Source organism: Thunnus albacares, chromosome 16 (genome assembly GCF_914725855.1).
Source record: "Thunnus albacares chromosome 16, fThuAlb1.1, whole genome shotgun sequence".
In the NCBI taxonomy this organism is placed as follows: Eukaryota; Metazoa; Chordata; class Actinopteri; order Scombriformes; family Scombridae; genus Thunnus; species Thunnus albacares.
Window position 1 is genome coordinate 4,905,479 of NC_058121.1, and position 17,507 is coordinate 4,922,985.

Here is a 17,507-nt window from a genome sequence, read left to right on the forward strand (position 1 = left end):
TAGCAAAATGCTGTGGACAAGTGGAACTGCCTACACACCACCATTTACAACCAAGCCCTCGCAGCTTATAGCAAGAAAGCAAGGAGGAATGCAAACTGGTTTGAGGCCAACACAGCAGAGATGGAGCTAGTCATCGAGGCTCAGCATACTGCTTTCCTCAAGCACAAGGAAAACCCATCAACAAGGAACCTTGAGGCTCTGAGAGAAGCCCAGCAAACGGCACAACACTGCACCAACAACTACTGGCTTGAGCTCTCCTCCAACATATAGGCTGCCTCCAACACGGGTGACATCAGGGGCATCTACAGGGGGATCAAACAAGCAACAGGTCCCTCCATCATTAAAATGGCACCACTCAAATCCAAGTCCAGTGAAGTCATCAACAACCTCAGTAAGTAGATAGAAAGGTGCGCTGAGCACTACACAGAGCTGTACACTACAGAGAACACAGTTTCAGAGGAAGCTCTGAACGGCATCACAAGCCTCCCTGTGATGGAGGAGCTTGACAGTGAGCAGAGGGCAGTTCAGTTGTACTGTTTGAATGTATTTAAACAGTACAACAGTACAATATTTATTAGGTTTGTATTTGAGTGTGTAAACTCCCCTCTACCCACTTTCTGCTTGTTGTTACCCTCCCAGTACTATTAATAGGTGTGCCAGCCCCCGGGGAATTCTTTTGCCCGGACACCCTGGGAGAAGGAGAACATGCAGATGTAAGATTGTGCATGACACAAACAAATTTCACTTTACTATTACAATTGTCTTAGCATGACTCTTACATTATTCTCTTAATTAACAAATATTTTGCTACCATTGAGTCATAAATCAATGCGCATTATTTGCTCATTCAAAGGTGAACGACAAGGTGGAACAGCCGCCTAAACAGCCCAGCATCCCTGCTGTCAAGTACCAGACTCAAGTGAGCTGCAATACACAAACAATTAATATATAAATACTACGTGTGTTTATTTAACCCGTGTACTAATATATAGAAATCTGTGCATCAATTAACCATTTTCATCTAGTAATACTATTTACTATTAACTAGAGATCTAGTAACGGCAACCCATCGTTACACCAATGCAACTTTAATATGTGTTCTAAGTTAGGGTTAGATATGTGATTTCACTTTAGTTTACAGTACAGTTCTTTTGTGTCGCAAATGACCCTCTAAGAAAGTCTACTAAGGGTGTAACAATTGGAAATAAAGATGCAATGGCCTGGGAGCTTCCATAGCCTAATGTTACTGGGGTCGGATAGTAACAGGACATTAAATGGTGTGAAGTCTTAACTGGTTTGGGAATCGAGTGTCAAGAAAGCATGTATTAGGCTATGTATGACCTACAAACTCCACACGACTCCGGAGAACATCCAGGCTACAAGGGACATGTGAAGTAGTGAACAGATGTGATTTGACTTGAGTTTACGGTACAGTTTTCTTCTAATGAGCAACAAATGACACTGTAAGAAAATGAAACTATGTTAGATAAAGGCCAAATAAATGTATTGTCCTCTGAGCTCTCAGTGTTTTGTCTGACTATTATAAAAGCTATGCCCGATATAATACGGCATTACATTCATCTAATTACAGCCCGTGTTGTCTAATTAAGCTATCATAGGTCCATGTTGGTAGTATTAAATGTGGTGTCTAATTACAGCATAATTTGGTAGTAAGGGTAGAATAGCATATACCTGTAGCATATTTCGGATCTGATATGCCATTGTATTTGATTTCAGATTAGACTATGATCTTGTAAAATGGTGTCTAATAGTGTATCAAGATCTCTTATTTGGTTTCTAATTAGATGATAAATTGGTATAATAGTCTAATACAGCATTATATGTGTTTTTTAATTACAGTATAATTTAGGTGTATAGTGTCTAATTAGGGTATAACTGTTTCTTTACTGTCTAATAATGAACATTATTTCTAGTTTTTGTCTAATATGATACAAAGTATGGCTTATTACATCTTATTAGTGTACCATAAAATAAAGTGCCTTTTTTAACTTCTTCTTTTAACATGATTGGTTTGTGTCATAGTGAGGAAAAAACTGCAGCCTAGTCCAATCAAATAACATGATTAATCAGTCATATAACATTATGATGGATCGTGAACATGATGTTTATATGTGTTAGGTTATGCTTTTGGGCTTATTGTGTATTGTTCCGTGCATAATTGTGGACTTGGTGTCATGTTAGATCAGTAACTATCAACAACCGGGCTTCGGAACCGTGCAGTGACTCCTACTGGACCGAAGATGTTATCTGACAAGAACGGACACCACTCCCTACCGCTCCTCCTGACAGTGCACAAGCCAGCTGACTTGACATTAGGAATGACAGTGCAAGTAAATGCACATTCAGTTCACAGCCTCTCTTGTTCAAACAAGAAAAAGTTTCTCATTAAAACAAGAGACTGAGCAAGCAGCAGTATGCTGCCCTGGTTTTCTGACATTTCATAGACCAATCAATCGGTAAAATGGTCTGCAAATTAATCTATAATGAAGACAGCTGCATAATTAAAATACACAAAGCAAAACAGAAGCAATAAATAAAATGGCAAGTGACTTTTTAAAAATTATTTAGATTATGAAAAGAAAAGAATACTGTAGATATGAAGAGCCAATTATTTATAATAATATCTATATTTAAATAAGCATGTAAGGATACACAACTCAAATGACCAATGAGAAACTCCCAAAGAACCCTTTAACAGAGAACAATGGAAGAAACCACAGTCCCATCTGTGCTAATGCTTTCTTGGCTCTCTAGGCAGCAGCAAGCGATGAATGGTCTGCCCAGTGTTCTAGCAATGGAGGAAAACATCTCCCTTAAGGACGAACATATGCACCTGTTGGAGGGGGCTATCCTGCTCATGAGTGGATGCTGGGGCTGCTCTGTTTGGTCTTTCAGGAGCTCCTCTTCATTCAAGTGTTCCATGGAAAAAAAACAAAAACAAAAAATTACTATCAATCGCTTCTTGTGACTGACTCACTATATAAACACCATTATGGTTGCAAGAGTGAATGGATATGTTTGAGTGAAAAGTTGACATTTGCATAAGGTAGTAACATAATGCTAAAAAGACTGGAAGTTTTTCAATTAAATAAAATGAGTACATATCGCATTACAGGGCAACAAACAATGTAACACAGTGTGTAACAACAAACTGAAGATAGTTGAGCCCACACAGTAGGAATAGATTAAATCTATTTGAAGCAGCTAAGGGAGACTTGTCTGGATGTGTTATTTTACCTTGTAACTTGTTGTTGTCCTGGTCACAGGTTGGAAGGCTGACAGTTGGGGTCTTGTTGCCCTTCTTAGAAGTTTTTTTGCAACACAGTCTTTTGAACTTCTTGAAGAAACTGCAGGTCATTGTCTTGCGTGCATTTCCATGAGGCACTGGAGGTGTAGGAAATCTCAGCTGTTTTCTCAGTGCTCTCATAAAAGCTTCCTCAAAATTGGGATTCCGTGCTCTCACTGCCTCCTGCATCACTTCTACTGAGCCAAACTCCAGCAGAAGGTCATTTATGGCCATCTGGCCAATGTCTTTGTAACTTTGACCCATGAAAGAGGCATGGAAATGGTCATACAGCCTCGGGTCAGTATCTTGAAGCTGTACAACTGCTTTCCTTACAACCTCTAAAATCATTTCACCATCCCTAATGTCTATGCTGGCAAGCATTTTCCCAACCAGGAGAGTCAGCAGGGATATGTGCACAATGCTTGCCAACTGTAACTGTATTGGCTCGGACAGCTCAGGGATGATATCGTATGTGGAATTTGAAATATGCCAAGGAGGAGGAATTACTCTACGCACTATTTCACAGTCTCCTGCTGCACGTACTGGTACAGCCACAAAGTCAAGCCCCGAAGACAGCATGTATGAGTCCTGTGAATACTGTCCAAACAGGATATCAGAGTCCAGTGAATTTAGTGTTGACCAGAAGAGAGCCTGCACAGCACAGCGAGAAACAAACTCCTCCGTCCTCATGTAAAGGGCTTGAGTGACCATGCCCGGGTTGGTGACGCCCCCTCTCCTCAGCTTCCTGTAGGTCACGGTGTCACACATGCGCATTCCAGCGGGCAGGCAAGGAATCTGGTAGTCTTGTCCACTCATAACCAAATTAAAGATTCTGTCTGTAAGTTCTTTTAATTTAGAGCAGTAAACAACCTCCAGCTCACCATTGACAGACTCTTGACAGCTGTCTGTCTCTGCTGACCCCCGCTGATCTCCTCCAAGCACTGCTTGTACCAGTTCATCAGCTATGTTCGTGATAGTTTCTGCCTCATCACGAACTAAGTCTTCTGTTGTGCCAATTACTATGACAAAGTTGAAGGGACTAGTCTCAGAAAGGGACTCTGCTTCATCATTGTCAGGTACAGCACCTGGTATGACATCCAAACCACTATAGGAAGACATGGCAGACTGTCCATGAGCTTCACTGTCTTCCACAGGCAGAATGTGTGTGTTTGAGCCAATGATAATACAGACATCTCCGTGATTGCTAGAGCTCATTCCACTCTTCCTTTGTGGCATGTGAGCTTTGCTTTTTAGTACAGTCACTGTGCGAGTGATGTAGGTCTTCATAAATCTCTTTAAGCCCTCTCTGGTGCTGAAACAGAATATAGGGGACTCCACTTCCAAAAAGTTGCAGTTATCAATGGATGTAGTCTGGCTTGACTGAGCCTCTTGAGTATTGACCCTAAGCCACACCTCTTCACGGTTCAAACTTGCCATCAGTATGGTGGCAATCTTACGAACCATATCTTTGAGGTCTGGAAATAAAGTTAGGCAGCCACCGACAAAAAATACTGGGACTCTGGACTTCAGGATGGATGCCTGAGTGGATAAAGCCAGGACTGAGTTGACTGTCTTTGAAATGTGTCTAACAAGCAACTCTGTGAACACCTTGGTGTGCCCCAAAGTCTGCACTGGGAGCCGCAGAGAATTAGCCAGTGCCTGTTGGATGGAATCCCCCAGGTAGGCATGGATTTCGTCCTCAGTAAGACAGATGACTGTTGGAGAAAAGGTGCCATAGGTTCTTCTGTGTCTGTAGACCTGCGGTATCACGACATCCAGGATTATCTGTGCTAAAGACTGTACGATATCCATGCAAGAGTCTGCGAGCAAAGCTGCCAACTCAGTATTCACAAGGTTGTCTTTCAAAATGTCCAAATGCCTGTAAGAAAACACAATTCATATTGTGGTATTAACACTCATAAAGTTGATACCTATCTAAACACAACTTTGATATTCACAATTTTTACACAGTTTTGTCACAAAGGTATACGACTACCACATTTACACTTATACACTTATTACTGTTTGTAATAACAACATAGTGATACTATAAATGCTGTATTTTAAGTTGTAACACTTACTGTGTTGTCATTTGGATCAAACATTTATAGATGGCAAAACAAACTTCATCTAGATCAATGGGAGACATGTCAATATGCAGAGTATCAGGCTTCTGTGCCAGTGCAGCAGAACACATGGGTTGGTCCTGGGATGGTTGTTCTGTCATGATGATGTTCCTCAGTATTCACGTAAATCTGAAAAAAAAAAACATTTTAAGCTTTGATAATGTGGCATTTGTTGCACAACTATGGCATTAGATTGCATTACACTAAAAATGTTAATGGTATTGAGTCCACCCCTTTGTGTAATTAAGGACACCTCCGTAAAGAATTTTTCCAATATCCATTGATTGTTTGGCCACTTGGGGGCAGAACAACAAACTGTACAAACAATGGTGACATATTATCACCTCATAAAGTTGATAATATGTCTACTTTCACACCCAGCAGACAGAAAACAACATTAGCTTCCATTTGGAATTTCTGAAAAAGCTTAGATAAACCTATTGTTCACTGTCTGCCCTGCATCAAACTGCTGACATACAAAGACATAGTGGAGCATTTATGAGCTAAAGAGCCAGATATTTCTCTCAAGAGTTGGAGGAGGCCAAAACAGAGCTAAAAGTACAGTGAATATCAGACTTAGATTCGTCAGGAGGCCAAAGACAAGATTCCAAATGAATATTAATATTACTCTGTGTCTGGTGAATGTGTAAACATTCAACATGTGTAAACTGTTTGCCAACACATAAACCATAAAACATGATAAGGTGAATGTTGTATTTAAAGCTCGTGCTGCCCCAAGTGCCCCCTCCTAATGAGTAGGACTTGTCGGTTGCTATTTGTCAACACAACATTCAAAGTTGGCCGCTACTCCCTGGCTCAATGACACCAGAAGTGCATGATTCATCCTGTCCAGTGGGACCTCTCTGCTCTGTGTGTATGTGTATAGCTCAGCCCCACCCTCAGTGAAACAGACAAAGACAGAGAGCTGAGGAGAGAGACAGAGAAGCAAACATCCCATTCTCCCCCCACTAGCTCCTGTCAGTTGCTTGAAGTGGACAAAGTGTGCATGGTTTGCGTTCGTTGTGATTATTATGTAGCTACAATGTGAAATTTCAGCAGTAGCATTGATAATTTAGCAGCAGTCCTGTCCTGCTGTTAGGCAAACACTGAAGCACATAAAATAAACACAGTGCTGTAACCTCGTCACTACATTTTCTTAGAGTCCCTACCTCACACCTTGCATGCTGTTATCGGCTGGGGGCTATGCACCCACTGATTGATGCCCAGAAATGTCCCAAAAACAGCAAAAAAATATGAATATACATTGTTTTTTTAGGAAAATCTTATACAAGATGCCTTTAATGGTAGCAAAAGCTCCATGAATTCTGAAAGTTTGTAATTGTAATAGCAACAGGAGCAGTTGAGAACAAATCTCAATCTTGCTGTTACAGGGCTACCAGCTCCTATTTTATTCCTGTTGCTGAGCTTAAAAGGGAAATGAACAGTGGATACACTGGTGCTTTATAGTGTGTGGTTGCTAGTTACTGATTTGGCAGTGAGTACAAATCAATCTCAGGGTGTTGAGGCCAAGCCTTGACGGGATAAACCACTGGCAAAATCCGTTAAAGGGCTGCGCAGGAACTCATACAACTGGAGTTAGATCCAGGGAACTACTATTTTTTCTTTGTTGATATCACTTTATAAATCACATTTTACTTTTACTACAGGAAATTAGCAATATGTGTAAACACTACTGATTCAGAGAGAACACTGGGCTAATTACATTTTTTTTAGAGCAACTAATGTTAGGGGCAAGGATGTATTAATTATAGGTAAGTGTAAGAGTGACTCACACATGTTTAAATGACAGCCAGCCAGAGTACCAGTGGTCAGTGAAATTTAGGAAACAAGCTAGCTTACCTTCTTGTCCTTTGCAGAAACTATGGTCTGTCTACATCCAGACTCTCACAGAGTTTTGTAAAGATAATCCTCCCACGAAGTGTCCTGTACAGTGTAGTGCACAATTCTCTTCAGGAATGGATTGTACTTTGATGTCACTCCTTTATGAAAGATTCTGGAATTCTGTTTGTGTATCATCAAGGGAAGTTATCATATTATCATATCATTATAATATTGTCATATAAAGTGTATTTATATATACATACAGTATATAAATATAAATTCTCAAGTTCATTCAATCTTCTCAAATGTGAAGATATGCTGCTTCTTTTGTCTTAGGCCTATGTGATTTTAAACTGAACATCTTTATGTGTTGGATTGCAAATTAAAGCAATTCAATGTTATTGATGTTATTGAGCTCTAACTTGTAATGAACATTTATCACAATTCTTACATTTTAAAGACCAACTGATTAATTTACAGTGGTGGACAGTAACTATATACATTACAGCGAGAAATATTGCACTCAACATGTGATGTGCCCATAAAATTCTTCTGCATTCTAAGAGTAAAAGTACAGGAGTTTTGCCTGTAACAGTTTTATTTTTATATTGAGTATCTTTAAAGTGTGGTATTACGACTTTTTATCTCTATATTTTCAAATTTACAACATGAAGAATGGGTCAGAGAGTTGTCTCAAAAAAGATAAAATCATATACATATTGGAGGATCCTTCTAGACACAACAGAAAATACTTTAGATATAAAAAAAAATTAAGATTGAATTCAATTAAACTTAATCAAAATTATATATTGAGATTTTTTTGATTTGGGATTTTCAGGAGAAAGTGAAGGTGGAAATAGAAGCAAATTTAAATACATATTTAACCACTTAACTTAATTCTGGGAAGATTTTCTACAGACATGTTTAGTAAAAACAAAGTAATACATGCTTGTCTGGGTACTTGAAACCACAAAATGATCACTATTAAGTGGATTGTTACATATGAAGTGTCAAGTAAAAGTGTTCCTAATATCTTGCCCTCCTCATGTATGTTAATGGAGTGGACAAAATATTAGGAACACCATTCAATATAATGCACTCCAGTACACCACCACCACCCACTACGACCTCAATAATAAACATAAAGTAGAATAATCACCTTTCTGACAATGTCAACAAAAACTGAAAATGTGTAAGCTTCGTAAATGTAGAAATTATGGCTGCTGTATTGGATTGCATTGGATTGCAAAGGTGTACCTAATGAAGTGGCTGGTGAGTGTATAACTTGTAATAATAATTCCAAAAATGATGCCTGTGGTATTTCCCAGCTTCTTGCTCTGTGGGTATTGTAACACAGTGAGCACACAAACACCTATCAGGAGGGGTGGTATGTTACAATATTAGCTATGAACAAGATGCCTCTTAACAGCACATCTCTCATTTGTCTTTAAATTAGCGAACTAATTAGCTAGCTAACTAACCTTTGGTCTTTGGTCCCAATCTGGCGATCGGGACCAAGGTTTATCTCAGGAACACATTATTAGCTGATTGATAACGTAGCAATATCATAGAGCTGCAGACGGAGGGTTGGGTGGAGATTTGATTAGAGGCGAGGACTATTTGCATATTCATAGATCCGCTCATACTAAATGAAGGCAAAGGTGTAGAGTAAGCCATCGTAACATGGTAATTGAAAAATCATATCAGACAAAATGTATTATTTCAAGCAGAGCATTTTATATGTCTTAAAACATGACTGGAGGGGATCTTTAACCATGTGGACAAAACATTTTCACCTTCTGTTGTCATTTTTCTAACATGTGAAAACTTCATATTAGCCTACATGTAAAGAGCTATTTCACAACTGTGCGAATTGAATTTCTTTAAAATTTGAAGGCATGATGGGATTTTATGTAACACATTCACTAACACTTGTGGAATTAACCTGTGACAAAAATTCACAAACAAAAAATGATATTTAATTGTGAAATGTACAGTAATGCCCTGTTTGTTTAATCTATTTAAATCCAGATTCTTTTAATTTAACTCACAAAAACAGTACATATGCTTCGAACCAGCATGCTGCATTCTCAGAAACAACAAAAACACCAAACATCAAATTCCTTTCCTTTAAAAATGCATCAAACTGTAATAATCACTGAAAGATGGACATAAGAAAAAGACAAGCAAATGCTGTTTAGCCTGTTGAGTTTCTGGGAATGTCAGTGGGGCTGAAAAGGCAGCACTCAGTGGGAGGCTGATGATTGGTTTACACTAATGTGCTGTGGCCTGGAATGCTGCAGAGGTTGCGCCAGGGTTAGGTGCTTTGATTTTCATCAGTAAGGTCCTGCTCTTTGTCCTTTGTCCTTGTGTTATGTAGACATGTTAGAAGAGGACACACAGCACATGCAATGACACGTGTGTCATGGTGTCATGGCTGCTAAGTGCTCAGCCGGAGAGATGACACTGACTGAAACAGGGATGTGCATGTGCAAAGTGTGAAAAATAAAAACTTCACAGAGCAGTTGGTGACCACCAACCTAACATTCCTATCAGCTGACCCATTCCATTACTTCATAATTACTTCTTTATTTTCCCAAGAAATCTCAAGAATTGACTTCCTCGACCCTGCTGAGAGCTGCTGGAAAAGAGCCGATAATTTAATTTGGCACCTTTAAAGATATGTGACTCCATCCCATCTGTCTCCCCAGATGGTCTCTGTGAATCTCAACACAAGCTGCAACAAATCTAGGCAGGAGCAGAATGAGATGGTCTGCACTCTTCCTTTAATTACTGCTGCTTTCAGCAAGATGTAAAACCATTGCAAGTTTTCATTTGTAGAAATAAACTCATCCTGTATACTTAACTTGCACTTTACAAGCTGTTATGCCCCTCCCACTGTCTAGGAGGCTGCCCTGACAATTGGCTGACAGTGGAGGGTCATCAGGAGATTGAGTTCTATAAAAGCTGGCTGAAGTGGTCACTCTTGGGGTGCATCTCAATTCTCTTAATTTCATCCATGGCTCCCTTCACGGGTATCTTTTCCTTGCGTCTTAGTCTCTCACCAATAAAGATGGCAGGAGAGAGGAAATGAGGAAATGAGTTTTTAGAGAAATGAGACGTCCTTTCCTCTGAAGCGACGTCCATTTCTGATCTGCTGCATAAAGCTGCCAGCATCTTTCATTACCGTCATATTCACACTGACACAAATAGTAGCCACCACACCTCCACCCCCGTTATGATGGCAATGAAAAAGAGGTCTTTAGGCTTCATATGCCATTTACTCTGTCACTGTGATTTCAGCAAATCAGCTGCTGAATCCAATCAGGTGTGTTCACAAACTGGATGTAATGCCAGCTGAGTCCTTTCAACTCATTAAGCTAATTAAGAATGTAAGGTAACATGCCTATATAAGTGTCAAATAATTCTTGACCAACCCAGAACCATTGAGAAACGTCCAAGAAGAACAGGAGCATCGCTGAAGCAGGAGAACACGACTGCAGTGTGCAATCCTGTGTTTACTAGAGGTAATCATCACACAAATCTAATGCTTTAATAGAATTTAAAGTAACACATTACAAATACAGCAAACATACAGATAGCTGTAGGTTGCCTTAGCTGCGGTGCATGGACACATTAATGAAGGATATGAGATGGATTAAATGATCTCATTGATCTCTTGAGATGCGCTAGTGAGTGTTTGCACCATTCTGACATATTGACTTGTATAATTACAACTCTTGAGTTCATCATAAAAAGTTCACAACCCCGTACATAAAGCAGTATGTCTTGTGCATATTTTTCTAGAATTCAAACAAAGCACAGTCGTAGGCCAACACTGAGAACTAGTACACTGTAACCTCATATTGCTAGAGGACATTGCTATTGCAAAATGGGGAAAAGATGCTGGAAGACTTTTCCTTTGTGCTTCAGTTCATGTCCGGCACTTTGACATTCAGATGACAGCCACACAATGAAAATCACCATTTCCTTGGCAGGGTCTAACCTTTTAACATTTAAGTACTTTTTCTAGAATATGGCAACACAAAAGGGCTTACATAACAAGGTTTCAAAAAAATGTCTCTGAACCTGCCTGAAATCATGTGTTTCCTTCATACAGTTGCTGACTATTTCAACAGTTTTAGACCCAGAATTTCAAGAACACAGATTCTTCAAGACTGTTTCATGTTCCACAACATAAAACAAATGGTTTTAATTTGTCAGAGTATAAAAATATATCAATGACAAAAAATACATACATACAAATTTATCTTATTTCTATCTCGTTATAACTTGTTAAACTTGTTATAATTATAAACTCAACTAGTAATCTTTTGCTGTTGGTTTGACCAGTCTGGAAACTTTGGTTCTTCTCTGCTTCCTCCTTTTTAAAAAGGTCATTAAAGCCCACCTGGAGGTGTGTTGTCTCTGGCTGGGTGGGTGGGGGACAGGCAGAAGTAGATGGCTTATCAATCAGCTGTTTGGTGATGCCGCTACTTGTGCCTGACAGTGCATAATCCTCTTCCTTCTCACATGCTTGGCCACAAGTAGCAGCTCCAGCTCCAGGAGATGATGAGCTACTACCACTTGGGGCCACATCAACCAAAAACTCATGGTTTTCCCCCACACAGGTCAATCAGGACTGGGGGCTCAATAGACGACCGCCTCCCAATGGCATTATGCATTTGAAAAAACCATGGCCAAGTGGCTGCTGTGTCCTCCACCCTGTCTGTCCCTGTCCCTGTTTGAGCTCCTGGAAGATATATCAAACAAGGGATTTTTCAGTGAGATGTAGACACACTGAAACCACTAGCATGTGATGATATTATGTAAAACAACTAAAGACAAATGCTTTATATGGAAGTGCACTGAGCTCTTAATAATTACAAAATCTCACCTTATATTTTCTCTTTAAATTATCCCATTTTTTGGACACTTGAGTGCCCATCAGCCTTATAATTTCCATGTGAAGTACAAAACATGTCAACTTATCGCAATCCTGAATGATGCCAGACACAATATATTTATGTTCAGTATTAGTAAAAGGATATTTCTTCTTGTTATAATAGTAAAAGTGAAAATGGCAGAACATATTCAGCTGTGGAACGTTCTTTTTCAAAGTTATTAACAAGGTTTATTCTCACATATGGCCTTTGACTGATGGGTCTCACATGCAAAGTGAGGGGAATAGTTGAAGTGTAATAGTGTGACATTGCATAGATTATTACAGAGTACAGCTGCTTGTGTGCAGAATTATAGCATTGAGAAAAAAAGATATGAAACAGTGGAGTCATCCCCAGGCCGTTTAATTAATTTGGTTGTGTCTTCGTCTTTCCCTGGTAGATGAGACATATTTCAGTAAAGGTCAACCTACAAGCCATGAAACACACTATTTCACTCAAATAACATGCAGAAAAATTCATGATACACAATTACATTTTTTTTTTACATGCAGCTCTTGCGTTGACTTCCTGTTTCTCACATTCCTGAGCCAGTTTGTGACAAAATAAAAGTGTATGGAATGGATTGAATCGTGTATCTAATTTAACATAAACTGTAATGTTAGCATGTCTGGCTGTCTAGCCTAGTACATACATGCAAGGCCAAATAAGGAGCATGCCATTAGCTTTCTACGTTATCATAAAAAAGCCCTGTTCATGGGCAAATTATGTTCTAATATGACTAAATTGCTACAGCAAAAATGATTTGCTAGAAACATTCTGCTGAATTATGTTTTCTCTGAACATACTGAGAAGATGTTGGTAACATATTTGGCAAGTTGCAAAAATGTTCTGCTTGTAGAAACTACAGCATTATTTCACTTTTTATGGTTGTGTTCAGGTACTGGCAGCACTTGGTTAAGGTTAGGGAAAGTTTGTGGTCTTGGTTTAACACAGAAAAAGTCTGCAATAACTTGAAGCACAACATGTTCATTAACATTTAAGCAAAACCACAATCTTTCACTAACCTGAACCAAGGTACTTTAATTGCCCAAATCTGATCACACACAGGACATGGGATAAAAACCTGTGTCAACCTCCTCCCTGCGATTTCAGAGAGATACATAGATGTAGCTTCATTCATCCATTCATGCAAAAAAACGTTACCTGTGAACATAATCCAGGCAGTGATTATGTTAGTCAAAGCAACCTAATTGGGGAAAAAGATCTGCTGCATATGAACATAATTTCTAGGAGACAAGGTTGTCAGAGGGCACATGTATGTCAGAGTTAAAGCTAACGTTAGCAGCTCTGTCCTGATCCTTAATGGATTTGGAGAAGGTGACGCTTCAGCAACCTCAGACAAACTTGTTAACCTGAGATAGTGAAAAAGCAAAAAAAAAGCAAAGAAAAAGCATAATAGTCTAAATATGTTTTTCTATAATAAGCATCCAGACAAGGTTTTGTTAGATCAAACTCAAAAAATTGTCTTTTCTTCTTCATCATAATATACCATAATTCTAGAGCTGACTCACCCTTATTTTCCTCAAAACATGTAGCTTTTGCCACTTTTAAGCACATTATGTATGTAGTCATTAAGTGTATATTTAAAACCCTGTAATTTCTACTGTAGTCTGTGTCTCTTATCAAGGAGTTAAAGGAGTGTAATTATATGCACATCCTGTATATGCAAGGCTATCAGAAAGCAGCATCAATGGAAAAAAGAGTAACGCCTGCACTCCAAGCCACAAAATTTAATCAGGACAACATTCTCAGATCTTCTTCAGGTCAAAATGTTTGTAAAAATGGAAAAACACACCAATATTTATACATCCATACACACCAACAGGCTGACAAGCTCTATGATGACAGGTGTGGTTAACCATCCAAACTGCCCAGGGTGATAAACATCTCAGAGCAATTAACTGTCCGATAAAGTACATCACAAAGAGCAGGAATACAAAGGCCATACTTCAAAACAATACATCAAAAATACATCAAACATATCACAAATATCAAAACATACATATATCTCATATATTAAACCTTACATCAGATACATCATCACATAATATATCAAAATCAACTTCACACATGTTCAAAAATATACCATAATAAGCTAGTGGAGAGGGCAACCTTCAATTATTGTACAATTCTTGTAAAAAAAAAAAAAGGTCTTAACACCAATCTGAAATACATTTTTAATGTAAGGTTTCCTTTATGTACTGTATGTATGGATGGATGTATAAATATGGGTGTATCCATTTTTACAAACATTTGACCTGAAGAAGATCTGAGTAGGATTGAAAGGTTTTCTATCTGAAATCAAGGATCCATTGTTCCAAAAAATAGTCATTTTTGGAACAATACCACTGTTATCATTATAAACAACGGCTGTCACTTTTAAAGTTCAAATGAATTCTATTCATCTCTGTTCTGAATTAATTTGAATGAAACACACGGAACCTATCCTGTGGCTGAGGTCATATCAGATTTCGCTCTCTATTCATTTCAATGTGGGGAGAGATACTTGTTCATTTTGTAATGTGACCTTATTCATTCTATCATGAAGACAAGTTTATATTCGGTAGTTTGAAAACAGTTTATTTGACAATTGAAAGTATCTTTCTGGCTAAGGGTAATACCATCGATAGGATAATGCTTAAGTTAAATTTTCAGCAGTATAGTTTGATTTAAAAAAAAAAAAGCATGTAAATTATGATGCATTTTCAGTTCATTATATTATAAAAAAATATTTCCATGTGCCATATATTTTTCCCATTTGTGTCTCCTGATAGCAGCATGGAGCTTCACTGTTTCTGCTGCAGTCTGTCAAACATGGAACACACAGCAGAGGAACATAAACTTGGCTGACACATCGTGCTTCAGGCGTTGTAAATGAAAATTAATTGAATCGGATGTTTACATGACATAAATTTCAACTGTTAACTGTGGAGAGTGGAGAAAAATTGAGCCCTATTAGCCCTATTACGTCTGCGCCCGGAGCAACGCGCAAATAAAAATATTTCGAGAGCATGAGTCAGAAAAATCTGTGCATGGCTTAGTGAAGTGCTGGACAGTTACACACACACACACACACGAACACACAACCCCCATGACCACAATCATATTCACATTCATACAGTTTGATCTCAAAAATGGCCTTTGGGCAAAGAATGGTAACTGCAGCAATGTATGAATGTAGGTACTGTATCAAAGAGAAATCTGTAGCTGACATATTATCTGTGTGTGCGTGTGTGTGACTATGAATGAGCTTAATTCATGAGCTAATAGAAATTCTATTCCCAACACACATTAAGTCATGTAGCTAATACATGATTGTGTTTACAGAGCAAATGTTTGAGTATTTTTTTAGTTTCCAAGCTCTTGGAAAGCAACAATCTCAAAGGCATAACAGTGAATGAACTGATGCGTGATTTACGTGACTCCTGATCTTTCTTTCAGCTCCACTATCAGATCAAAATTTCCCCTGGAAAAACTCTGTGGTGCATGACAGCCTGTCTGAAAACCTAATGTCTTGGTCTGCAGTGAGTATGCTTGGTCCCCAGTGGATGATTTCTCAGATTTGGTATAGATTAGACATAGATTTAGCCCAGTTTTAAAATATCTTCCAAAGGCAGACTGGAGTTAGTGCGGGACTAAAGGGAGGATTAAATTAAAACCTCCAAGGTTGGAGGTTTAATTTCAGAATAATGCTGTCTGTCACTGGAGGATTATTTGGATGATATTGCTCTACTTTTGTTTTGTCTAATTTTCCAAGAAACATTGTTTCTCTGTGAAAAACATGGTTTATGTTTGTTTTTTCTGTATACAACATATGAGATTCTCCATTATACTATAAATTAATTTACATAATCATCCTCCAGACAGATTAAAGTCTGCCCTCACTAACCTTTTACATTCATTATCATAATAGACCCACTCCATAAAACGTGAGCCTCAGCATCTGTTGTGCAGCCATTATGAAATTTCATTCATAGGGATGTCTGAGTACTTTCTGTGAAAGCATAATTATCTCAGGTGAAATTATGTTTTGTGCAATTTCTATTAATCATCATTACTGCTCTCACATAAGGTCGACAGAAATGTGAGGAAAAAAATGATTCTGAAAAAAAACAATTTCAAACACTAACAAACACAATTATCAAGATGCTAGTAAAGCAGTCTAAATTGAAGTAAAAACTGTATAATTATTAGCCGTATGTTATCGACAACTGCTTTTAGACTGTGCAGTATGAAAATGTGTGTGTCAGCTGATTGAATCCCTGCAGCCATCAGAAGGCAGCAGGACAGATGTGCAGTATGTTGTCTTACAGTCTAAATCTACAGTCTGTAGTTTGACGAGTGCAAAGTGTTTCTACATTCTTTCCAAAATGATCTGGCTGAAGATTGTTTCATATTTAATGTGTAAAATTGATATGTTGTCAGAGCAGATTGCAATAAATCTGTATTATAGTTTGGGTAGTAGTAGTGAATAAGGAAGCAAAACATCTTTCAGGAAAAAAAATACAATAAATCTTATTGAATGCAACCTCGTTGACCAGCACACTGTTTTCTTTCATTTTTCCTTTTTTACTTTGTACTAGTCCGTATCAGTAACTGCACATGACGGTTGCTATGTGAACCACTGTGTAGCAAAATAAATATTACATAGGGAACATGACGTGATTGATTGCCTTCAGAAAATTATAGCAAAGGTTACATGCGATAATGAAGTGCAGACTTACTGTGTGAAAAGCTGATTTTATCCTGCAGCAGGCGAAACGGGCATGTGTGGATTTTAACTCAGGTTTATTGTGAGAGTGCAACAGTGTGAGCTGAAATTCCCTTGTCGTATTCTTTAATCCAGCTATACGTAAAGTCTTAAATCACAAGTCTCACTATTTCAACCGTTTTCTACATACCTGTGTGTGTGCTCTTACACTCTTCAGATAAAGAATTCCTCTGAAGAGAATGACCGACATCTTTAGAGATCTAGAGACACACAGACTGGCTCTGCTGCACAGTTTGATGTGGACGTACATGAGCAGGCTGCAGCTACTGTACGTTATCAAGCCATCAATGATAACAGGTCATTCAGATGTTAATCCCTCCCCCCGATTTCCCAAACAGACTTTCAAGTGGCAATGTCACCCTGACAAAGCCATGTGAAACACAATGTTGCCGCCTTTCGTTGCTACAAAATGTCCCTGCGATTATGTAAGAACAAGATTTAGTTTTTCCTGTGGATGAGCTTGTGTGTGGGCATCGCTCTTCCTGCTTCACTGCGCT

The 17,507-nt window shown here is 38.5% G+C and overlaps 1 protein-coding gene across 1 annotated transcript; it reads right to left on the minus strand.

The window, feature by feature from the left end:
* Positions 1-2,629: 2,629 nt before the first annotated feature.
* On the minus strand, positions 2,630-7,412 carry LOC123000046. Its single transcript, XM_044377483.1, has 4 exons — positions 7,294-7,412; positions 5,389-5,562; positions 3,259-5,186; positions 2,630-2,924 (listed from the first exon to the last, which is right to left on the minus strand). The coding sequence occupies exons 2-4, from the start codon at positions 5,532-5,534 to the stop codon at positions 2,713-2,715; spliced, it is 2,286 nt and encodes a 761-aa protein (XP_044233418.1). The 5' UTR covers positions 5,535-5,562; positions 7,294-7,412; the 3' UTR covers positions 2,630-2,712.
* Between the last annotated feature and the right edge of the window lie 10,095 nt (positions 7,413-17,507).

Excerpts from the sequence above, each read along its gene's own strand:
- LOC123000046 (XM_044377483.1), bottom strand. The coding sequence starts at position 5,534 with ATGACAGAACAACCATCCCAGGACCAACCCATGTGTTCTGCTGCACTG. Across the intron at positions 5,187-5,388 it reads TTGATCCAAATGACAACACA|GCATTTGGACATTTTGAAAG; the intron begins GTAAGTGTTACA and ends GTTTTCTTACAG. Across the intron at positions 2,925-3,258 it reads GGACAACAACAAGTTACAAG|AGGAGCTCCTGAAAGACCAA; the intron begins GTAAAATAACAC and ends ACTTGAATGAAG.